Source organism: Tamandua tetradactyla, chromosome 1, assembly GCF_023851605.1.
Source record: "Tamandua tetradactyla isolate mTamTet1 chromosome 1, mTamTet1.pri, whole genome shotgun sequence".
Lineage (NCBI taxonomy): Eukaryota > Metazoa > Chordata > Mammalia > Pilosa > Myrmecophagidae > Tamandua > Tamandua tetradactyla.
The window spans coordinates 90,803,147-90,829,035 of NC_135327.1; the positions used below are offsets into that span (position 1 = coordinate 90,803,147).

Here is a 25,889-nt window from a genome sequence, read left to right on the forward strand (position 1 = left end):
CTCTGGAATAAAATTCACATGGAACTTAAGCTTCTGACTTCTTATGGGTTCATGCAAAACCTACTGGGTTCATAGCAATTAATTCTTACAAGGTAAGGAAATCTGTGCAATAATAAAATAAGAAGCCCAATTTCCCTCAAAATAGTTTTTCTCTGCACATTATTTCCATTAACCATGCCATCTAATGCCACCCATTGTTCTCCAGCCGCTCAGCCTCGGAGGATTGAGGTCATCTTTAATTTGTTGTTGACCTTGACTGCAGCCCCTTCCTCGCTCTGCATTCAGTTAATTACTAGGTCTTATGGATTCTCCCTCTATTTGGCCTGTATATTCTGTTAGGACTCTCCAATCCAAAAATACAGCTCTTACTTTTGACTCCTCTCCTGCTGCCCAGTTATCTGTCCTGAAATGGAGTGCTGACTGGTACCCTCTCACAGGTGAACTTCATTGCCTAATTGAACCTGGTTCATGTTGCTCATACTGGCTCTAACCTCTGACATCATAGGCCCTAATCATCCTTACCTCCCGCTCTAGTAAAAGAAGATCATTTCCGTATTCATCCTGCATATACCCAAGCTTTTGCTCATTTTGTTCATTCTTCTGAAAACGCCCATCTCCATTTCTTGTTCTGCCCAACCAGCTTTCAAAGCCCACCTTAAATGCCCCTCCTCTGCATTTCTCATCTCCCCACCCTTGTTTGGGGGAGGACAGGTGCCATCCTCAAACCAGCAAATTCTAATCTAAGCATCTTCAGCTAAACCTGGGTATTAAAATGTCTTTTATAGGCTATGATATTGTTTTTGTGCTGTTTTAATCATCTGTGCTTTGGGTTATTGGAAGTAGGTTATGACTAAGTGTTCTAGTTTGCTAGCTGCCAGAATGCAACACACCAGAGATGGATTGGCTTTTAATAAAAGGGAATTTATTTTGTTGGTTCTTCAGAGGAAAGGCAGCTAACTTTCCACTGAGGTTTTTCTTACGTGGAAGGCATAGGATGGTCTCTGCTGGTCTTCTCTCCAGGCCCCTGGGTTCCAGCAACTTTCTCCGGGGTGACTTCTTTCTGCATCTCCAAAGGCCTGGGCTGAGCTGCTAGTGCTGAGATGAGGAATGCCGAGCTGCTTAAGCTGTGCTCCGTTGCACTCTCTCATTTAAGCACCAGCCAATTAAGTCAAACGTCACTCATTGCAGCAGACACGCCTCCTAGCTGACTGCAGATGTAATTGGCAACAGATGAGGTTCACGTACTGTTGGCTTATGTCCGCAGCAACAAGACTAGGTATCCTCACCTGGCCAAGTTGACAACTGAATCTAACTAAAACACTAAGATAGGCTCTTGGAAGTATATTTGGATAAAGAAGGAAGTTTCACTCATATTTATAATGTGGGAACTGTAATTATACAGTTGTTTAGATACTCTCTGCCAATGGGCTGGTGTTCACTATCTCCTATTCATAATCTTATTTTAAAACTTGTTAAATTAACTTTATATGAGTTTGGAGAAAGAGATGTGTATGGAGGTCGGAGTAGTAGGTGTCAGGGGTAGGGAGAAGTACCTAGGATGTTGGGGAAGCAAAGATGTTACCAAAATTGAATATACACATTTTATATAAAATGTAAAGAAAAATGGGTAATATAAAGTTACATCTATATAATGTTTTTCAAAGTTTAATAAATATATGAACAACGACCCAAAGGAAATAGAACTTGAGAATGGAGAAAGAACTCTGGAATCACTTTGTATGACTTGCTACTTGATGAGATTCATGACCTTGGAAAAGTTACTTAACCTCCCTAGGCTTCAGTTTTCTCAGCTATGAAATGGAGATAGCACTTGTACAACCTCCATGGAGCTGTGAGCATTCCATGAGCTTTAAATATAAAGCCCCTAGAATAGTGCTAGACTCAGAGGAAGCCCTTGCCAAGGACTGACCCTAGGGATGAGGTTCTTTGTTGCCTTCACTATAGGTTTTGTAGCTTTTGTTTTCTTACAGTCTATCCTCCTTTTATTCAACTATCTCTTTTCTGTGTCATTTTGTGATTTTTCGTCTGAATCTGCTTTCTTTTAATGTCTTTCTACTCCTAGTACATCAATTTGTTTCTTGTGGCATATTATTGAAGTTGCCAAGAAGTTTTCTGACATTTCATATTGGATTCTCCAATGAATAATTTCCCAAAGTATATATATGCTTTTTCCTGAGTTATTTCCATGCTTATTCTTTCCCTACCTAGAAGTTTTTTTCCCATAGATTTTAATGTGGTTTCTTTTCTTCTCACTCATCCTCCAAAAAGGCAGTAATTCTCAGGAAATTTCTTAGAAGAAGATCAAAATTAGTAATTAATTGAAAAAATGGCTAAAGTGGAGAATCATAAAAATTTATACATTCACTTTTAATCATTTTCTATGCATTTAAATCACATTTCATTCACTAATATTAATTCAGACCCCAGGCTTTTTTACACTCATTTGGATACGCATTTGTCTTGCATTTACCCCACCCCACCTGAGATTTCCAATTTCGTTTCTTTAAAGCAAAACTGGAACTTAAAGATACTTGTGAACCAAGCTAAGTGGCAGAAACTCTCGAAATTTCTATAATTGTTTCCTACTCTTTTATAGTTGTCATACATATTTTGACAGCAGTTCATTTAGTAACTATCCAAACCTTGGCACTTAGGTTAAAAGGAAATAGCAATTCCATTTTTGTGCTCATAGTTCATTGATTTATGTCACATTTAATTACATAATTATAATAGTAAGTACAGTTTGTCAAAATAGGGTTCTGAATAAACCACACTGAATCTTGTGTCAACTCGCCTGGTAATTAAAAAGGTGAGCAAAGGGTATCAAAGAGAGGCCTTGAGCTGTGGATAATCGGTCACTTGCACACTGGGCAGTAAGGTTTATAGAAGAGATGGAAAGCACCAGTGAATGATAGCGATCATTAAACAGAAGCCAGTTAAGAGAGCTCCCAACACTGCAGTGATTCTCAAACTCGAGAATGCTGCAACAGAATCATCTGGAGGATTGTTAAAACACAGAGCGCTGGGCCTGCCCTTCAGAGTTTCTGATTCAGTAGATTGTGGTGTACCCAAGAATTTGTATTCCCACAAGCTCCTCGGTGACGTTAATACTTTTGGTCCACGGAATACACTTTGAGAACCACTGAAGTACAGCGCATTTCGGTAGCGTGGATGGGGACATCTCTTAAAACCTCACCCTACACAAGGTGGGAGGCCTATGGTCAGCCCCCTCACCCCCCACCACCTCATTCCACCTCCTGGTGGATGTTCCTCCCATAATCAGACATTCATTTTTCTGTCACTCTGAGTTCTTGATGTTGTGTTGACATTTTAAATCTTTTCTGTTTCCTTCTTCTGTGTCTACCTAGGAACTTTTTGGAAATTAGGAGAGAATGCTATGAGGGCTTTTGAAATCTTCATATTCACAGTCTTTTTACTTGCTTGCAAAGGATAAGACTATTAGCTAGCTTTTTCAACCTTGCTGGGCGTGCTGCTTTCAAAGCACATGTCCCCCAGTCTCCTCCCAGAAATAAAACTTATTCCTAACTGTCAGAAAACTTGCGTTTGGCAATAGCTTGCCAGCTGCAGGGTGGAAAGGCAGTTGTGTGGGTGTATTGTCAGCAAGCTGGAGACGCTGCCTGAGAAAGAGACAGATTATCTGATTGCTGTGTAATCTCTCTTTCAGAACTGGCTGACGGAGCTGGAGATCTTTGCTATAATCTTCTCAGCTGCCATCCATGACTATGAGCACACCGGAACCACTAACAATTTTCACATTCAGACACGGTGAGGATATTGAAATGTTTGAGAAGAGGCGAGAGGGGGCAGGTAGAATTTTAGAAATCAGAAAGGGATTTTCTTTTGCCTGGTGTCTGTGTTTTGACTTGCTGAAAAAATGAACTTACAACTAAGAATGCGTCTGGTGCTTCAATCAGGATTTATAGTTGAAGAAGCCATCTGCTCCTGATTTTATATTTTCTTCAGCTCTAACTTGGGTTAGAGGGCGATCCTCTACATGATGCTAGCTATTTGCTTGTTCATTTATTTGTGTGCTGTGAGTACTCTACCTATTTCAAATAGTCAGTAGGGCAGTTTACATAAAGTTCCTGATGCTGTGTCGGGATTGGCAAAGATTGTGGGTTTTCTGCTGACATTAACAATAATCAAACCTTCTTACTCTCTGATCTCTGGGGTTCCAGTAAGATACTCTTCTCATTCTCCCTGATTTCGTCTCTGTTCTGCTCAGTGCTTGATTCACTGACACAGGGCTGTCTCATGCAAGCCACCTTCTACCACAGGCAGCTAAAGCTGCAAAGGTAAATGCAAACCTCCCTCGGGGGTTGGTAAATGTGGGTCCAAGTGTCCCACTCTGAACCTCCGATCTACAATAGACATCATTAATTGATTTTGGTATTTTTTTTTTCTTACCAAGCTGTGGACTTATCCTTAGTACTTCTCTCAGCCCAGAATTCCAGGCAGGCAATACCAGTCAACTGTCATTTTCACCTAGGATGAATCCTTATCTGCCCTCTTCTGGCCTAGGCATTTACCTTTTCCTGAAATGATGATGTGAAACTGGAGAGAATCTGATAATAGGATTAATTGGGCCTCAACATAGAAATCAAAAGAAGCTTGGAGTTTGGGGGAAGGGAGCCGGGTAAAGAGAAAGAATGAAGCAGAGAGGGGTTGGAGCAAGTACTTACACTAAGTAAGTATTTGCTGATTTCACTTGAAAAGGTAAAGGCACATTCCCAGTAGATTTGTATGCATTGAATCAGTCCATATGTATTTAATCAACCCCTTAATTATGGGGTATGGAGAAGAAAACAGTGTCTTCTGATCCCTATTCAGGAGGGGAATTTCAGTGGTATTTCACTGGACAAAGGGACTTAAACTGGGTTCAGTTCAGTTCCCATCTCCTGCCTCCTCATGGTCCCAGCTGCTTGAAAATAGCCTCTTGTGGTTCTGCCCAAGGTCTTGAAATACAGGGAGTCCCATGGATAACTCTGTTGAATTATGTCTCTGAGTGGAACCTTTGCTCTGTGGACAAAGAATCTCAGCAAATAGCACCTGCTGAAAAAAAGAGAGGAGGGTGGATAACTGCAGTTGGATTTTGGCTAAAGGCTAGTATAAAAAACAATCACAACTCAGAGGAAAATGACTTAATTACAGGGGCTGGAAAATAGCTTTGTGTCAGAAAGCACAAATCAGTTGGTGTCTTACTCTCTCAAAAGATAAAAGAGCAGATCCTTCGCTTCGGGATTTGCATGTTTTGTGTTATCTCTGTATGAGTGGGAAAACTCTAGGGCGGTTGGTTCAGCTTGCTTTGGTATGAAAAATAAACATAGGCTACCTTTACTAAAACTTTATCCAATGCATCTCATACCGTGTGGTACCTGTTCAGGAAACTAAGCTTGTGATAATCTCCTTTGTCCATTGATGGACAAAGTATTAAGCTTTAAAGGTATGCTGTACCCTGCCCTAATTTGGCCGGTGTCAGATGGATGTTATCTTTGGAATGCTGACCCAATTGTCAGAAAAATGTCTTCCTCCCAACCTGGCAACTTACAAATGTTGGGGCCCAAAGGTGCCAGTTTTAATCTCTGGGATAAGGTTTCCTTAATGAGAAACAAATATGCTTATTAATAATAATATAACATTTTATTAAATTACAGGTATTAAAATAGTATACAGCCCTGTGTGTAGTGGCATTCAGCTGTAGAATGGTCTTTGAGAAAGTGACCAACAATTATCTTATGTAGTCCTTATATTCTTAACTCTCAATTTTACACATTTGGCTTTTATATGGGAAAATTTAAAGATCAAGCTAGTATCAGAAGCAGCCTGCTGACTGTATGGAGAAATACAACTAATATAAGGAAGCAAATGAATTAATTGAATGAAAATAAAATAAAAGATCTAAGACATTTCAAAAAATATATGGATGTTTATTACCTAACTTTAAAAGATCATTTTTGCCACTTATACAGGTAATCGAGGTCTGGCTATAAAACAGTTTTCAGAGAAGTCCTAGGTTGGTGTCATGTATTTCATGTCCATGTATGGATACTAAAGTATCCTAATAATTTGTAGTGTTACTTTTAGCTTTTAGTTGATATAAAGAGCATGGGGACAAAGATAATTCCAGCTTGTGAAAATTACTTATAAAAATCCCAACTGTTTAACATCCTCAACAGCTTTTCTTGCCTTTCTGTTCAGGTCAGACCCAGCCATTCTGTACAATGATAGGTCTGTATTGGAAAACCACCACTTAAGTGCAGCCTATCGCCTTCTACAAGAGGATGAGGAAATGAATATTTTGATCAACCTCTCAAAGGATGATTGGAGGTAAGGATGAGACAAGAAAGAGATCTGGAGGCCAGGGAAGGAACTAGGAAGGAGGATGAAGCATGCTGCTTTACCTTGTTTAAAAGTTTACTTGCTGTTTCTCCCGCTCTCCTTCTTGTCTTCCTTTTCCTCTGTCTCTTCTTCCTCCTCTCCTTTCTCCCACTCTCTATTTCACTGTACACACACACACCACAACACTATGCACAATGCACATATTTACATATTTTTTCTTGACATACATATTCAAATATTTGTAATGAAAAGCTATAGGATGTTATCATCAGGTTCAACAACTTTATTGTGACATCTTTGTTTTGCTTTTCTATAAATGAACCAAGAAATGGAAACAATTTGGGTCTAATAATTCAGTATTGTGCTAAAAATCCTCAAGGAAGAATGTTTGAATACTTATTTTTAACAGTGTCCAGTTACAGGCACTCTAGAAATATTGGCTGTTTTTTTATCCTAAGTTCTTGTCATAGCCTCTTAAATCTGAATTTTGCCATTTACCAGTTGTTTTTTTACTGATATTTGAACTTTTAAAAAATCTTTCTGAATTTGCTTTAGAAATTTTCCTGATACTTCAAAAAAATCTTGGGTTTTTAATATTTTAATACTAAAATGATCTTAAGTGGCTTTGGATTTAATCATCCCTGGTTTGAATTCAGATTCATTCACTTACTAGTTGTATGGCATTGGGGAAGTTATTCAACCTTTTTAAGCCTAATTTCTTTATTTATAAAAAAGAGATAATGTTTATACTACAAATTTGTTAAGATTATAATAAATTAGATAATCCATTTTAAATGCTTAGCACTGTTGCTGGCATTTATAGCAAGCCTGCAAATCATTGTAACTATAAATTTAGGTCAAAGTACTTCAACACTTTTAGGTAAATCATTGAAATCCTTACAAAATTTTGAATATACTATGACTCAAATAGTACTGTTTAAATGATCAGCTATTTATTGAGTAAGTATCTATTTGCTAACCATTGTGCAAGGATTCAGAGAAATAAGCCATACTGAATAAGACATCTGAGAAAGGGGTTCCAGTAAGAGTTAGCTAGTAGTTTGTTAAAATATAAGGGAATATTTGGCTTGAATTTTTATTGGGAAATGATAAATTCAGCCAGCATCTGGAGAATGCCAAACACTTTAGTTAATCAATGCACATCTTTAAGAAAAAGAAATCCTTTATCCAATTTAAATGTTTATAAAAAATATAATGGAAGGTTTGAATCAGATAGAGAACAGCTTTGCACATTATTCACATACATCATGATTTTGAAGGATTCTTGTGAGGGCTTCTTTAAATAGCATATATTCCTGCTCTCTGACAAACAAAGTGTTATAAAGACTGTGTAATTGCCTAATTTCAAAGCATAGACATGTCACTCTGGTTATGTTTTTAATGCATTTCTACCTCTATTTAACAATAGTTATTTGTGTTTTAACTCTACAATGCATTCACTCTTTCATTCTACTGGAGTGAGTGGTTGGCCTAGTTTTAAATTCTGCACAGGTCACCTGGAATACACCGAAACACACCAGTTGATATTGTAAAACACTGGTGCAAACATATGAGTTGTTTATCATTAGCTCTCCTTTCTATTGGTGGATACTGTAAAGTACCATTTGTGAGTAATCTGAATATTACTTCTGATCAAAATAAGTTATAAAATGGAGTAATTCATCAAGGTATCAGTGAAGTTAGCACTAAAAAAGTCAAACTACTCATTTGACAATATAGTTTACTGAAACTTGTTTATGGGTTGGACTCATATATTTGTTTTTTATTCAGCATTCTATTATCTCAAAGAAAGAGTGAAATATAATTGTTAGAATCATCAAGTATCTCAGGCATTGGGACATATGAATCAGTGGAAATTTCACTGTTCTTATGGCCTTTACTACTCTTCTAGTTTGTAAGCTGCCAGAATACAATATCCCAGAAGTGGAACTGCTTTTAAAGAAAAGGGGAATTTATTAAGTTGCAAGTTTATAGTTCTAAAGCCATGAAAATATCCAAATTAAAGCAAGACTATAAAAATGTCCAAATTAAGGCATCTAGGGAAAGATACCTTGGTTCAAGAAGGCTGATGATATTTGGCGTGTTTCTCTCAGTTGGAAAGGCATATGGGGATATCTGCTAACTTTCTCTCCAGGCTTTTTCAATGGCTTCCTCCAGAATCTGTCCATTCTGTTGGCTCTGTGGGTTCTGGTGGCTCTAAAGCTTTTTCCAAAATGGTTTCCTCTTAAAGGGCTCTGGTAAGCAAACCCCATCTTGAATGGGTAGAGACACATCTCCATGGAAACCATCTAGTCAAAAGTTACCACCCACAATTGGGTGAGTCACATCTCCATGGAAACAATAAAAAAGATTCCACCCAGCGATATTGAATGAGGATTAAAGAGCATAGCTTTTCTGGGGTGCATAATAGCTTCAAACCGGCACAAGTACTATGCTTTATTTCTACTTCTTGTTTTGGTGGGATTCTGTAGGTTAAAAAAGACTCTTTTACTTAAGTTATATAGATTTAAAATTCTACAATGTTTTCATTCAAGAATAGTCTTAAAATAATATATCATTATTTTATGATATTCATTTTTGGATATTGATATTTTCTCATAAATAAAATATTAACTTATTGTTTAGAGTTCTCAGTGAAGCCTATTATCACATTGTTTAGTTTCCTATGTCTTTCTAGGAAGGCACTTTAAATAGCTGGTAGGTCCTACATTGTTCTATATGTGTATTAGACTTTTTAGGACATTTGTGAGTGACTGCATTGCCATATATTGCAAAATGGAATACCATGGAGTTACAGCCAAATAAGCTACTAATAAGCCAATATTTCTGCAAAATTTCTATACATTCTAGACTATATATATGATATATGATATAAACAATATATATATATATGATATATATATATTGTTTATATCATATATCATATATATATAATCTCTCCTTGAGGGCTCTAGAGGGTGAATGAAATATGACAGATTTTTTGAGGGGAGTGAAAAATATTGGAGAAAGTGACAGGATGAGACAAGTTTCACATTCTTTGTGACTTTAGCCTGAATTCAGTCTTGGTGAAGGCAAGGACAACAGATGGCTAAAATAAAAACCAAAACAAAACAGGAAAAATTCATTCCATCTTTCTGGTTAGAAGAACCAGAATAGGGTGTCAAGGACCACTAAGGCTGCTGGAGAGTGTGGTGACATCCCAGAAATGAGAGAGCCGAGTGAAACTTAAATTCTGTCTCTAATCTCTGCCCAAATCTCTGGTTAACTCTTGAACCATATATACGTGGGAGAGACTGAACAGTCTGAACTGAGATCTGATCTGCTGCTCACTAAAACTATGGAGAATTTGAATTTTGAGTTTAACCAGGTAATTGTGCACTAAAACAAGCACATAAATAATATTCAGGGCAATATAAAAGAACCCAGAATCTTTACAACACAGCATTTATAACACAGGGTACACTATATAAATGACACATAAAGAACCAGGAAAATGTGACTTATTTGCAAGGGAAATGACAATAAAAGATGTAATCCCCAAGATGAACCTGGAATTATCAGACATGGACTTTCAAAGCAGTTGTTATATCTCTACTCAGTGAGATAAAGAAAAATGTGCTTAAAATGAGTGAAAAGATATTGAAATTTTACAGGTACAATAAAAATATAAACAAGAACAAAACAAATTTTAGAAGTGAAAAATAAAATATCTAAATTTTGCATAGAATTAAGAGCAGGTTGGAGTAGTCAGAGGAAAGAATCAGTGAAGTTGATTTAGATCAAGATAAACTATCCAATTTTAAGAAGTAAGAGAATAAAGATTGAAAAATATTGAACAGTCTTAGAAACCTGTGGGGAAACTTCAAATGATCAAATAGAAGGGTAATTGGAGTTCCAGAAAGAGAGGAAGAGAAAGAATAGGACAGAAAAAAATATTTTACAAAAATGACTGAAAACTTCTTAAATTTGGTGAAAGATAAAGTTACATGTTCAAGAATGTTAGCACACTGAAAACTGAATAAATTCAAGAAAACTACACATAGGTAACATATCAGTCAGATTTCTGAAAGTCAAAGATAGAGTTAGAGAAAGGTGACACATGACATTTAGAGGAACAACATTTTGAATGATTGTGGACTTTTCATCAGAAGCATTGGAAGCCAGAGACAATGAAATACCTTCCTTAAAGTGCTAAATGCAAAATTAATGTCAACAAAGAGCTCTATATCCTTTGAAAATATCCTTCAACAACTAAAGTGAAATAGAGTAATCTTCAAGAATGAAATTCAGATAAAGGAAAACTATGAGAACTTTTCATTAATAGACCTGCATTTTAAGAGATACTAAAGAAAGTAGGTTGATGGGAAATGATATCAGAGGAAAATCAGATTTTCATGTAAAAGTAAAATGGTTAGTATCTGGATAAATATAAAAGATGGCTTCCCTTAATTTCTTTAAAACACATGACTGTTTAAAACAAAAATTACAATGCTGTCTTGTAGTGTTTATGTAAGACATATAAGAACAGTAACATAAAGGATGGCTTTAGAGAAAGCAGGTCATGAATGGACCGATACTGTTGCATTGTTTTTTTACATTTTTAGATGGACTGGTACAATATTAACTCTAAGTAGACTTGAAAATTAAGGATGTATATTTTAATCCCTTGAGAAACCAGTAAAAACTAATTACAATAAATATAATAAGGTAAATATTCAATGGATAATTTAAAATGAATTCAAAGATAAAAAATCCAACAAAAAAGGTAGAACAGAAGTTACAGAGGAGAAAAAGAGGAAAGAAACAGAAAATCTATATGACATGTTAGACCTTAAATCTAACCATATCAATAATTATATTAAAAATTAAAGCATTTAATTTCTAATTAAAAGGCAGTGATTGTCAGAACAAATAAGAAAGCAAACTCCAACTGTGTGATGTCTACAAGAGATATGCTTTAAATGCAAGGGCACAGATAGGTTGAAAGTAAAATGATATAAAAAGGTATACCAGGCAAACAGTAGGTATAGGATACTGGAGATATGATACGAATATCAGATAAAATGGACTGCAAGACAAAGAGTATTGCCAAAAGTAAAGAAGGAAATGTTCTGATGATTAAAAGGTTGATTCACCAGGAAGTCATAATAATCATAAATGATATTTATAATTTCAAAAGCTTGAAAACATAAGGTAAAAATTGATAGGAAAAAAGCAGAAATAAACATTTTCATAATCATCAAAGGAGATTTTAATCCTTTAATTTTAACATTTGCTCACCTCAGCAATTGTTAAAATTAAAAAAAAACAAAAGAACTAGACAAAAATGTCAGTAAAATAATAAGAGGGTTTAAGTAATAATAACTACTTTGCCCTAATTAATTTTTCAGAACATTACAGCAAACAACCGCAGAATATACATTCTCTTCAAGTGCACATGCTAAATTCAAGATAGATTATGCTGGGCATAAGAAAGGCTCAAGAAATTTAAAATTAACAAAAGCTATGAGTATGTTCTTTGACATTTAATTTGGAATAAAATTAAAAATCAATAAGAGTAAGATATCCAGGTAAACCCAAAATATTTTTAGATTAAATAACATGTCTGAAGAGTTCATGGGCCAAAAAAGAAATCACAAAGGAAACTATAAAATATTTCAAAGTGAATGAGAATGACAAAACATTATATTAAAATTTTTGAAAAACCAGTAGTACAGTGCTTAAATGGAAATTTATAGCTCTAAATTCTCATATTAGAAAGAAAAAAGGTCTAAATGCAATGACTTCAAGAAGCTAGAAAAATAATAGCTTAGTAAACTCAAAGTAGTAAGAGGAATTAATAATAAAAAAATCAACAAAATATAAAATAGAAAATATTTTAAAGCAGAAAGCTGGTTCTTTGAGAAGATCACCTAAATTTATAACCCCCTAACTAAACTGATCAATGAAAAGACACGGATCACAAATTGCCAGTATCAGATATGAAAGAAGACTTATCACCACAGATCTTATGGACATCGAATAGTTAATAAAAGATTACAAACAACTTTATCCCAACAAATTCAACAATCTGGATGAAGTAGACAAATTCCTTGAAAAATAAATACCAAAACTCACACAAGATGAGCAGAAAATCTGAATAACCCTATGTCTATTTAAAATTTGCATTTGTCATAAAATATCTTTCCACAAAGGAGTTTCCCACCCCAGATAGTTTCACTGATGGATTCTATCAGATATTCAAAGAAATAACACCAATCTTATGCAAATTTATTTAGAAATAAACACTTTACAAATTATTTATAAGGCCTAGCTCTGATATCATACCTTGATAAACAACATTACCAAAAATAAAAAAGAGACCAATATTTGTCATAAGCATAGATACAATAATACTTAATGAGATATTAGCAAATTGAATATAGCAGTATGCAAAAAAGAGTAAAATATCATGACCAAGTAGGGTTTATCCCAGAAATGTGAGACCAGTTCTACATTAAAAAATCAATTAGTATAATTTGCCATATTTTTTAAAAGGAAAAAAGCTTGTGGTCATTTCAATAGATACATAAAAGCATTTGACAAAATTCAACACTTCATGATAAAAAAAAAGACAACACTCAACTATCTAGAAACAGAAGAAAACTGACTCTACTTGATAAAGGGCACCTGTGAAAAGCCTCTAGCTAACATCATACTTAATGGTGAAATACTGAATGCTTTCTCCCTGTGATTGGGAATAGGAAAAGGGGGATGCCTCCTCTTATTCTCATCAACATCATAACATGTCTATTATAGCAGATACTCTGATTGTCTAGGCAGAAAGTCCTAAGAGTTTGTAAAGTAGACCTAGAACTAATAATAAATCTTGTTAGGTCACAGAATATGAGGTTAATATAATAGATGGATAGATGGATAGATAGACTAGTAGAAAGCCATTGGAAAATGAAATAAAACTTTCTTTTACAACAGTACAAAAAATAACATAAAATATTTAAAAGTAACTTTAAAAAACATGTACAGTACCAATTCACTAAAAAGCAACAGTATATTGCTGAGAGAAATGTAAAAGAACCTAATTAAATTGAGATATATATTCTTATCATGTCATGGATGATTCTGTTCGTAAGATGTCAAGTTTTCCCCAAGGTATCTAAAGATTCAACCCAACTCCACCAAAATTCTAGCAGAATTATATTAGAAGTTGCCAAGTTTATTCTAAAATTTATATGGAAATGAAAATTTTTTTTCTAAAAGGACAAGATTAGATGACTCACACTGCCTGATTTTAAAATATGCTATAAAACTATAGTAATCAAGATATTGTTTTGTTGTTGAAAAGGTAGACATTCAGATCCATGAAACAGAATTGAAAGTTTAGAAATTGACTCATCAGTTGATTTATGACCAACGTTCCAAGACGATTCAATGGATGAAGGAAAATTCTTTCAACAAATGGTGTTGGGCCAACTAAATATCCATATGGAGTAAAAAACCTTAGCCTTTACCTCAAACCATACTAAAAAGTTTACTGAAAACTTATCATAGACTTCCGGGTCAAGATGGCGGCTTAACAACGTGTGCGTTTTAGTTTGTCCTCCAGAACAACTACTAAATAACCAGAAACAGTACAGAACAGCTCCTGGGGCCATGTCAGTGACCAGACACACAGCGTACCCCAGTCTGGACCAGCTGGACCAGCTGCGAGCACCCCCCAAAACTGTGAGTTCCCAAAGCTTCGGCAGCCAGCATCCCTCCCCCACAGGCCACTTTCCAGAGGGGAAAGGAAAGGACTTTATCAGCAGCAGGGACTGGGCACAATCAAACGCCAATTGTGGAACTAATTAACAAATTCCGACTACTAAAAATAGGCCCCCAGCTTAGTTGAACCCGATCAAAGCGGAGGTCGCTCATTTTTGCCCTGGCACCAAGGGGGCAGGACTGACAAAAAAGGGGGAAAAAAAGAAGGAAACAGGTTTTTGTGGCTGTGTATCTACAAAGGCTTGACTGCCTCTGGATACAGCAGCAGGACTTTTCAGGCTGCAACTGCCCCAGGCATAGGCAGAAGTGAGCTCTTTTGGGGACTTGTCTGGAGCTTGTGCCTTCCCCAGGGGAGGGGTGAAGCCCAACTCAGGTGGAATCCTTCCATCAAGGAATTCAGACACCAAGTCTTGGTAATTTGAAGCCATTAAAACCAGCCTACAACCTCTCCTCTATCTCCACCACGCCCCCAGCAGGCAGAGTCTGCCAAAGTTAAAGGTACCGCATCATCTTATACTGGTGGGACCTGCAATCAGACAAGCGCCACACACAAGGCAGGATAAGAAAAACAGAGTCCAGAGACTTCACAGGAAAGTCTTTCAACCTGCTGGGTCTCATGTTCAGGGAAAACTGATGCAAGTGACTTTTTCTTCCTGATAGGAGGCCAGTTTGGTTTGGGAAAATCTGGCTGGGGCATATAATATCTAAGTAACCCTCCTAAGTGTGTGGGTGTGGTGGGGGGGGGGGGGGTGGTAGGAAGGCACCACACAAGCAGGGCAAGAAACAAGAAAACAGGATCTGAAAAATTCTCCTCTGTTAAACAAAACTTAAGCTAAAGGTCCAGATAAAGCTGAACGGAATGTCAAAGAACAGAGAGACAACAAATTCATCCAGCAAGAAAACCCTAGATAAAAGAAGTGAAAGCAATCTCCAGAATAAACCAATTAAGGTAACTAAATGCCTAGATGCCAGCAAAAAATAACAAATCACACTAGGAAAATTAAAGATATGGCCTAGTCAAAGGAACAAACCAACAATTCAAATGACATACAGGAGCTGAAACAATTAATTCAGAATGTACGGACAGACATGGAAAACCTCATCAAAAACCAAATCAATGAATTGAGGGAGGATATAAAGAAGGCAAGGAAAGAACAAAAAGAAGAAACTGAAAGTCTGAAAAAACAAATCACAGAACTTATGGGAATGAAAGACACAGTAGAAGAGATGAAAAAAACAATGGAAACCTACAATGGTAGATTTCGAGAGACAGAACATAGGATTTCAAAACTGGAGGATGGAACATCTGAAATCCAACAAGAAACATAAACTATAGGGAAAAAATGGAAAAATATGAGCAGGGATTCAGGGAATTGAAGGACAATATGAAGCGCATGAATATACGTGTTGTGGGTGTCCCAGAAGGAGAAGAGAAGGGAAAAGGAGGAGAAAAACTAATGGAGGAAATTATCACTGAAAATTTCCCAACTCTTATGAAAGACTTAAAATTACAGATCCAAGAAATGCAGCGTACCCCAAAGAGAATAGATCCAAATAGACATACTCCAAGACACTTACTAAATCAGAATGTCAGAGGTCAAAGAGAAAGAGAGGATCTTGAAAGCAGTAAGAGAAAAGCAATCCATCACATACAAGGGAAGCCTAATAAGACTCTGCGCAGATCTCTCAGCAGAAACCATGGAGGCGAGAAGACAGTGGGATAATATGTTTAAATTATTAAAAGAGAAAAACTGCCAACCAAGAATTCTATATCCAACAAAATTGTCCTTCAAAAATGAGGGAGAAATTAAGACATTTTCAGTCAAAAAATCACCGAGAGAATTTGTGACCAAGAGACCAGCTCTGCAGGAAATACTAAAGGGAACACTAGAGACAGATACGAAGACAGAAGAGAGAGAGGTGTGGGGAAGAGTGTAGAAAGGAAGACTATCAGAAAAGGAAAAAAGAAGAAAAATTAGATATGACATATAAAATCCAGAAGGCAAAATAGTAGAAGAAAGTACTACCCATGCAGTAATGACACTGAATGTTAATGGATTAAACTCTCCCATCAAAAGACATAGTCTGGCAGAATGGATTAAAAAACAGGACCCATCTATATGCTGTCTCTACTCAAAGGACACAAGGCCAAGGACACAAATGGACATTTACACACCAATGTTTATAGCAGCATTATTAACAATTACCAAGAGATGGAAACAGCCAAAATGTCCATCAACAGACAGTTGACTAAACAAACTGTGACATTTACATAAGATGGAATATTATGTAGCTGTAAGACAGAATAAAGTTATGAAGTATGTAACAACATGAATGGACCTTAAGGACATTATGCTGAGTGTGATTAGCTAGAAACAAAAGGACAAATACTGTATGGTCTCACTGACATTAGTGAATAAACTTGGAATATTTCCTTGGTAACAGAAACCATCAGGTGATAGAAATAGGGTGAGATATTGGGTAATTGGAGCTGAAGGGATACAGATTGTGCAACAGGACTGAATATAACAGCACAATACTACCTAACTGTAATGTAATTATGTTAAAACACTGAATGAAGCTGCATGTGAGAATGATAGAGGGAGGAGGGCTGGGGACATAAATGAAATCAGAAAGAAAGATAGATGGTAAAGATCGAGATGGTATAATCTAGGAATACCTAGAGTGTATAATAATAGTGAAATGTACAATGTACAAATTTAAAAAAATTTTTTGCATGAGGAAGAACAAAGGAATGTCATTATTGCAGGGTGCTGAAAATAGATGATAATTAATACTTTAAAATGTCACCTTATGGGTGAGACTAAAGCAAAAAATGTTTATTTGTTACAAAATTTAGATTTTGACTAGAGCATTTCCTAATATAACTTATGTAGATAGTTTGATTGAACACCATAAGTACTTGGAATCTCAGGTAGGACATGAGATTTTGTTGGTTTGTCCAGAGTGATGCCCTGATGAATCCCAGAGTGATTTGATCAGTGACTGGAAAAGTATTTGCAAAGTCCCCTTCTGGGAATGGTGAGAGTGGGGAGAAATTCAACTTCCCCAAGTTGAATTCTTGATATTCTCACAAGCAGTGTGGACAACCAAAGCTATAGGCTGAGCCCCCAGTCTTGGGGGTTGTTCATATGAAATTTAACCCCACAAAGGATAGGTCAAGTCTACTTAAAATTTAGGCCTAAGAGTCACTCCCAAGAGAGCCTCTTTTGTTGCTCAGATGTGGCCTCTCTCTCCAGCCAACACAACGAGCAGTCTCACCACCCTCCCCCTCTCTGCGTGGGACATGACTCCCAGGGGTGTGGACCTTCCTGGCAACGTGGGACAGAGATCCTGGAATGAGCTGAGACTCAGCATCAAGGGACTGAGAAAAACCCTAGAATGAGCTGAGAATTAACATCAAGGGATTGAGAGAACCTTCTCGACCAAAGGGGGAAGAGTGAAATGAGACTAAGTGTCAATGGCTGAGAGATTCCAAACAGAGTTGAGAGGTTATCCTGGAGGTTATTCTTATGCATCAATTAGATATCATCTTGTTATTCAAGATGTAATGGAGAGGCTGGAGGGAACTGTCTGAAAATGTAGAGCTGTGTGCCAGTAGTCATGTTTCTTGATGATGATTGAACAATGATATAGCTTTCACAATGAGACTCTGCGAATGTGAAAACCTTGTGTCTGATGTTCCTTTTAGCTACTATATCAACAGAAGAGTAGAACATATGGAATAAAAATAAATAATAGGGGGAACAAATGTTAAAATAAATTTAGTTTGAAAAGCTAGTGGTAAATGAAAGGGAGGGGTAAGGGGTATGGTATGTATTATCTTTTTTTTCTCTGTTATCGTTTTATTTCTTTTTCTGTTGTCTTTTTATTTCTTTTTCTAAATCGATGCAAATGTTCTAAGAAATGATGAATATGCAACTATGTGATGATATTAAGAATTACTGATTGTATATGTAGAATGGAATGTTATCTTAATGTTTTGTTTGTTAATTTTTTTAATTAATAAAGTTTAAAAAAAAAGCTTATCATAGACCTAAAGATAAATGATAAGGCTTTCAGAAGAAAACATAGCAAAGTCCTTGGAGGGGAGATTGTGGTTTCTCAGTTAGGACATAAAAAGTGTGAAGTCTTAGAAAAAAATAAGTTGAGCTTTGTGGAAATTAAAAACTTGTGTTCTCTAGAAGATACTACAAACAATAAAGCTGCTGAGTGACAGTAATTATTCATAAAACACATATCTCACATAGAATATATGACACTTTTACAATCAATGATAAGACAAATACTTCCATTTTTAAAAATGGGAAAATTTTAAAAGAGACATTTCCCTAAAAAGGTATACAAATGTCTTAAGTACATGAACAGGTGCTTGACATGATTCCTTATCAAAGAAATACAAATTAGAGCCACAATGAGTTAACAGTACATATCAATTAGAATTGCTGAAATTAAAGACTAACAAAACCGAAAGACAAAGATATGGAAAACCTGGAACTCTCAGACAGTGATGGCCAAAATGTAACTTTTGGCAGTTTTTTATAAACATCATCTATTTATAAACCAGGTTTTCTGCTCCTTGGTGTTTATCCAAGAGAAATTAAAACATGTGCCTGCACAAAGACTTGCACAAGATTTTTCATAGCAGCTTTATTTATATTTATCCCAAACTGGAATCTAACAACCCAAATATCCATCAGCTAGTGGATGGATAAATAAATTGTACTATATCCACACAGTGGAATACCACTGAGCAATAAAAAAAAAAAAAAAAGAACTATTAATGAACCATTACGTGGATGTATTGCACAATTACTTTGTCAAGTGACGGAAGCCAGACATTAAAAGTACATGAGAAAATATGTGTGTGGGTGGGCCACGGTGGCTCAGTGGCAGAATTCTTGCCATGAAACCCAGGTTCGATTCCCAGTGCCTTCCCAGGCGAAAAAAAAAAGAAAAAGAAAAAGAAAAGAGTATGTGTGTGTATGTTTGTGTGTGCAGATCAGTTGTTGACGGGGGGTCCTATGGACAAAGGGAGGAATGAACTACAAAGGATTTGAGATGATGGAAAAGTTCTGGATCTTGATTGTGGTTGTGTTTTCAAAAGTGTATTCAATTGTTAAAACTCACTGAATTGTACGATTTATATGGAAGCAGTCAATTCTATGTAAATTATATCTCAATACAGTTGGTAGAGACGGGAAAAGATCACTGATTGCCAGGGATTCTGTGGGGAGGTACGAAGGAGATGAATAATGGAGCTAGGGCATTTTTAGGATTGAAACTAATAGTGTGGAAACTATTCCCTTTGATTCCAGAATGGTGGATATATGACATTGCACATTGGTCAACCCCTAGGAACTGGACGACACAAACAGTGAACTCTCAAATAAACTATGGACTTCAGTTAATAATTATGTATAAATATTGGTTTATCAGTTGTAACAATATGACACACTAATGTGAGAAGTTACTAGTAGAGGAAATTCTGCAGGAGAGAGGAGGTATTTGAGAAGTCGGCAATATCTAGTAAATTTTTCTATAAACCTAAAACTGCTCTGAAAATCTTTTAGTACAAAAATATATCCCAAGTGTAATATGGATTATGAGTCTGTCTTCCAGGATTATTTTCAAATTCATTTTTTCTTAACACTTTGGATTAAGTTGAGAAGGTTTACTGCACACTTTCAGCTTCCTTGGAACTTTTTTTTCTATGAATTAATTTTCCAGATAATATGTGCATTTTACATGTCGTGTTCCTAATAAATGACCTTTTCCTTAATCCTTAACCATCATTAATTCCTCGTAAAAGCTCACCTAAAAGGCTCAAATTAGATTAGAAATGTCAGAAATAATTAACTGATTTTGATTAGAAGTGGCAAAAAAAAACACCTAATTTTTACTTTTCAATTTTTATTTCCATCCTTCTTTCTCCACGGGATGTCCCTGAAAGGGAGTTTCGGACCTTGGTAATTGAGATGGTGATGGCTACGGATATGTCCTGTCATTTCCAACAAATCAAAGCGATGAAGACTGCCCTGCAGCAGCCAGAAGCGTGAGTGGAGCATAGGGCATGTGACATCATGGTTTTTTGTAGGCATTTGAACTGGTACTTGCCATGTCATTGAACCTTTAAAGCACAACTCCTTCAACATAACTTTATTGAGTGGTCTCATAAAGTGGTGATGCTTGGAGGAGAAAGCGTGGAAATGTACATCTCAAAATTAAGTATGCTCTCATCAGCCTGGAAATAAATAATAGGGCCAGTTACAGTTTGCCTCAGTTAGAATTAAAATAGGTCCTGTGGGAAATCAAATTCTCAAACATCCACTCAATGCAGAAGTAACGATAAAAACAAGTCAGTGACTTTTGTGTTCTCATTGTCCCTTTGAATGATGCAATCACTCCAGAAATGGTTTTGAGTCAGAGGTGTCCTGTTCAATAAAAACAGAGATCAACTTGATGAATAGCTCAGTCATAGGATGACATGATTTCTTTTCTTTTCTCTAATTCTGCTGAAGTAGGGTTTGAGGCAGTAGAAAGGAAAACAATTTTTAAAATATTCTTGTTGTTTTTTCAATTCTTATTGAGGTTCTAAAGTGTTTAGTCACCATGTGTTTGGGTCCTTTGGGTTTCAGAATTGAAAAGCCAAAAGCCTTATCCCTGATGCTGCACACAGCAGATATTAGCCATCCAGCAAAAGCATGGGATCTCCACCATCGGTGGACAATGTCACTTCTGGAGGAGTTCTTCAGACAGGTACCTTGTTGTTGTGTTACCTAAGAGGGTTGTCATTAGACATTTCTGAATTTTGTATTTCATCAATGCTATGATAAGCACCTTTGAGATTAAGAAAAGTTGTTTTCTTTGGGGAGCAAGGGTTCCATACCTACTTTTGCTTCTTGACCCTGTAATGTTTGAATCTTACCAAATTCTGATTCTCAGCCCATTATGGTATAAATTATGCCATGCATTTCTGTTTGGAAAAAAAAAAAAAGCTGTTCCCTGTGGCACAATGTCAAAATGTCATTTAAGGAGCTCTTTTACTTACTTTTATTAATGGGTTGACAAGATGATGGTCACTTCAGAATTGTCTTGTGCAATTAAGATGTAGATCTTTAATTTTCATCTCAGTTACAGTTGGCTGGACTGTTCTTTCAAGCAGGCAAGCCCATGTTGTAAAATTCCAAAGTCAGATCTGTGAGTTTGGAGTCAGAAATTCACTAGAAAACAATTATAGTTAAACTCACTAGAAGCTTAGACCAACTAGAATCTAAGGCACAGAACTGTGTTTCCTATGAGAATAGCCATGGTCTTTAATGAGTATTCATTATTTTAAAATTAATACAAAATCAAAAGGTTCATAGAACTAGAGGCATAGCAAGGGAAAGATATATACACCCCAATAGTGATGTATTTTTAAACTCCGGCATACACGCCAGCCTCATCTCCAGAAGAGCTGCCATTAAAGGTTCTGCTTCATGGTATGAGGTCCTGAGGGAGAAAGCAGAATGACACATAGATGGTGGGATCTAAATTTTATATTTATTAATTCAAGAGAGACATTCACAGTGTGAATTCAGAGACACCTGAGATTTCACCAAACACTGCTTAGTAATACCAGTTTCAACTCTGTGCCCTAAACTGGTAATTCTCTTTCACTGGTTACACAAATTTTTGGCAGCTAATTATTCGTATGATTCTAGTTCAAATGGAGAAATTGTAGAAGACACCTGTGTTTGTTTGTTTATTCCCTCTCTGAGGCCATACACGATACCTTATAAGAAAGTGGGACAGAAGTCAACAGCATATTGAACAAAGGCTGGAGAACCCTTTTATAGGAATTTTTACTTCTATTAGTTTGTGGCCTGAGACTAATTAAATCACACCTCTGGTACCTATGTTCTTATTTGATTTTTTTTTTTTAAAGTAGAGAGATTTGGGAAAGGTCGGGCCAGATGTTCTCTTCATCCCTTCCAGCATTAAATGCCCTGCGTCCCCTTTACTTCATGCCACCCATGCGCACGTAGCCCTAAGCTTTTTGATGACTTTACCAGCAGGCACCCTTCTCAGCATGTGGACATCTCCACTTGCAGAGCTGTGCCTTGGCTTCATAGAGTAGTTCTCAAAGGGTACCCAACGGTGTGATGGACCTTGAGCTATGCAAGTTGTACATGTAAACCAGAAATTCATCCTGAATTGAGGGTTCATTTTGAGCTATTTTTCTAATAATAATGAAAAGATTTTCTCCAAATCTGCATTCCCCTTTTCATATGCTTTCTTTGATATTACTTTCATAGTAACATCTCCTTCAGTTAGGGGTGTTCAGTCTGTGACCAAAGGACAGATCATCGCTAATTCATAGAAGTTTGAGGTCAATAAGTGATTCTCTTTTTAAATTATGGCGTGAATATGAGAAATTTCTTAAACATGTGAGATTTTTCCCATAAAGAAAACTATTTGCATATACATATGTTCAGATTGAAAGAAAATGTGCTAGAGGCAATGTGAAAATAGCCATATTGAATTTCTTGCCTATTGGGAACCAAATGTGAGCTTGTTGGATTGGAGCTATTTTTTGGTAATTATAGTTCAGTAAATTATTTTTATTGACTTAATATTTTAACCCAGATGCCAAAAGCCACAATAAATAACCCATGAAATAGAAATTTTGCCTCAGCAGTTAACTATAGATTTTAAATTGGACAGTTCAAAAGGGAAATCTCAATGGAACTGTAGACTGTTTTATTATGTTTCAAAAATTGGGTTATATTTCAAAATAAGGGTGTGACCTCAGTGCCAGATCAGACCTTCCATGCTTTGCTAAAAGCGCAAGTTATGTCTTTGATTTTAAAACCACATGTTATGAAATCCAAGCCACTCTCTCAGGGTGTTTCTGAGTAGAATATTGACTTAAAAAAAGTAAGAAGCTTGCCTCTTTGGTAAATACAGTTTGTTGTCAGAGCCTTGAGGTTTATTTCCTTTCTATTGCTGTGTATTGTTACATTTTGCAAAAGTCCCATAATTCTTTTAATTTCCTCCATGTCTGCAATTATTTTATCATTTTGATTCTTATTTTATGTATTTGTGCTTTCTTCCTTTTTCTTTACAAAATTAGTTAATTATTTATTTTGTGGTTGTTTTATAATGTCTTAATTTGTGTTTTAATCTCTCTCAGTTCTTCCCTCTGCCTGAGTTTATTTTGTTCTTTTGCTGATTCCTTGTGTTAGATGACCAATTCATTTACTTTCATTCTTGTCTATTTAATACTAATAAGTACAATGTTAGGAGCTGCTCGTTTTCTTATCATAATCTCATAGGTTTTATCTGCAGTGCATTCATAAGCATTCTTTATGTCAGAGAGAGTTATTTGCCCCTTTTTTATAAATCTCCAGTGGTAGCCTTCTTTGCTTTCTAGTTTTGAAATTAACTTGCAGTTTATTGAAATGTGATCACAGAATGTTTTAATTGCTTGGAATTTATTGTGAGATATATTTGTCATCTACTATATGATCACCTTTGTGAACATTCATGGCCCTTATAAAGTAGATTTATTTTGTACTTGCGGGGCATAGAGTTCAAAGATTACCAGGTCTATTTACCTTATGTCATTTAGGTATTTTATATCGCATTTAAAAAAATTTAATCTCACATGGGCTGAAAGAGGTTTCTATTATTTTCTCTTTGTGCAGTGTCATCTCTACTTCACAACTGCTGATTCTGTGTAATTTGGTTCATGGATATTCAGAACTGTTAGAACTTTCATCATTATAAAATGTTTCTTTACCTTTTATCATTATTAAATTCACTTCTTTGCTTATCCAAACTTTTCAATTGGAATTCAAATTTAACTCATATTCAGAATATGATTTCTATCTTTGCCCAAATTTCTATTTTTGACCTTTCAGAAACGCTTTGGTTTGGGTGTGTCTTTTGTGTGTATTACACAATGGAGTTTTTAAAAACTAACCAATCTAAGATTCTTTTCTTTTATTATTTGAAATTGGCCTATATAAATGTCTATTGAAATGACAGAAATGTTTAACATGCATTCTATCATATCTTATATAATGCTGTCTCTTTTATGGCTCCATTTTTAATATATATATATTTTTACTATTTCACTATATTGTCTGCTTTGCTATATGTTTGTTTCTTCTGATAATTTGGAGGTTTTATATTACATTTTAGTTTTCTCCATGGTTAACTTTATAATGATAACTTTATAATGACTTGTGTTTCTGCTTCTCATTCTTATTTTGGGGGGATAACTTCTGAGAGGAAAAAGCAAAGATTTCTTTGCTATACTATCTTACAAAACAACAGTAATTTTCTTATACCTCATAGTTGTGGCTTCTTCCTCTGGGAAGGAAAGATGAGTTATATATTGTTGAATTTTGTTCAGCTTAATGCCCTTGTTGCCTCCCCAAACATCTGCTTTTCTCGCTCCACCTGATTAGACTCATTCGAGAAGTTATCTAAAGGGCTTTCAAGTCTCCTGCATTCACTAATGCAGGAATTTTCAATACAGAGAGAACCCTTGTTTCCCTTGCTTGTTTTGCTGCTTATATATAGCTGCTGCAACAAATAGACCCAAAAATGTATGTACAAATAATTGAAGTTTATCATCCACTCACGTCAAGTGCAGAACAAGTGATCTTGACTGGCAGGTGAGTCTCCAATTAGCAGTAATTTTAGGCCCAGACTCGACTATCGACAACATCCAAGCTTCCAAGTTGCTTGTCTCCATGAAGCCAACAACATGGGAGGATCTGAGAGAACTAGGCATAGGAGGTATTATAGGACAGAACTATGGTGGACATACATCCCTTCCCTCTTATTCTGTTACCTAGCGCTAACTGCCTGAGATTCTGGGAAATCTATTCCAGCTGTGTTGACAGGCAAAGGAGGAGGAAAAAGAGGGGGCTCTGGTGGACAGCTTACTGCTTAATTACTCCCTCTGGCTCATCTGTTATAATTGACTGGCCAAAAGAACTTAACTGTTTCTAACCAAATTTATTTTTACATCCATTCAAAAAATATTTATGGTGTTCCTTCTGCATACCAACTACACGGTTTTTTGAATCAGAGTCCTCTTAACTCCTCCAGCAAGAATGATATTTATTTTCCTGAGCTGTCCTGTAAAAAAAAATAAATGAGTTATTTAAAAAAAATCCTTTGTGCCAGCTGAGATCTTGCTCTTTTTTGAAAATATTGACCTCTTCAGTAAAGAGGAAAGTGTATGAATGATTTCACTAGGACCAGAGGCTATAAAGTCATACAATATCATGTTATCAATCAAGTTTGATTCACCTGTAGAGGTACATTCCTGCTATTACTTTCAATACATATTCCCCCCTTCATAAATGTATCTGTCCTCTTGAATTCAAGATGACTACTGTAAAACAGGCTTTTGTTTATATTTTTTTAGCTTTTTATTGTAGTAATATATATACAACTCAGAATTTCCCATTTTAACCACTTTCAAATGTACAATTCAGTGGTATTAATTATACTTATGATATTGTGCTACCATCACTGATATCCACTACCCCAACCTTTTCATCACCTTGAACTGCTACTCTGTACCCCATTAAGCAGTAATTCACACACACACCCCGTCTCTGATAACCTGTAATCTATGATCTGTCTCTATACATTAGCTTATTTTAGGTATTTCATATAAGTGAGATCATACAATGTTT

At 35.9% G+C, this 25,889-nt stretch overlaps 1 protein-coding gene and 1 long non-coding RNA gene across 12 annotated transcripts in view; one reads left to right on the top strand and one right to left on the bottom strand.

Annotated features, from left to right (window-relative positions):
- The window catches only part of LOC143650075 (uncharacterized), a 67,979-nt gene extending 63,482 nt beyond the window's left edge, over positions 1-4,497 (bottom strand). Inside the window, exon 1 of the long non-coding RNA XR_013159344.1 lies at positions 4,450-4,497. This is a non-coding gene — a long non-coding RNA (uncharacterized LOC143650075). The remainder of the gene's footprint in view (positions 1-4,449) is intronic.
- The window catches only part of PDE1C (phosphodiesterase 1C), a 708,660-nt gene that overhangs the window by 588,925 nt on the left and 93,846 nt on the right, over positions 1-25,889 (top strand). For all 11 annotated transcript variants that reach the window (XM_077120317.1, XM_077120326.1, XM_077120282.1 and 8 more), the window contains 4 exons: positions 3,707-3,807; positions 6,241-6,369; positions 20,138-20,239; positions 20,823-20,943. In XM_077120317.1, coding sequence (XP_076976432.1) covers positions 3,707-3,807; positions 6,241-6,369; positions 20,138-20,239; positions 20,823-20,943 — 453 coding nt within the window. The remainder of the gene's footprint in view (positions 1-3,706; positions 3,808-6,240; positions 6,370-20,137; positions 20,240-20,822; positions 20,944-25,889) is intronic.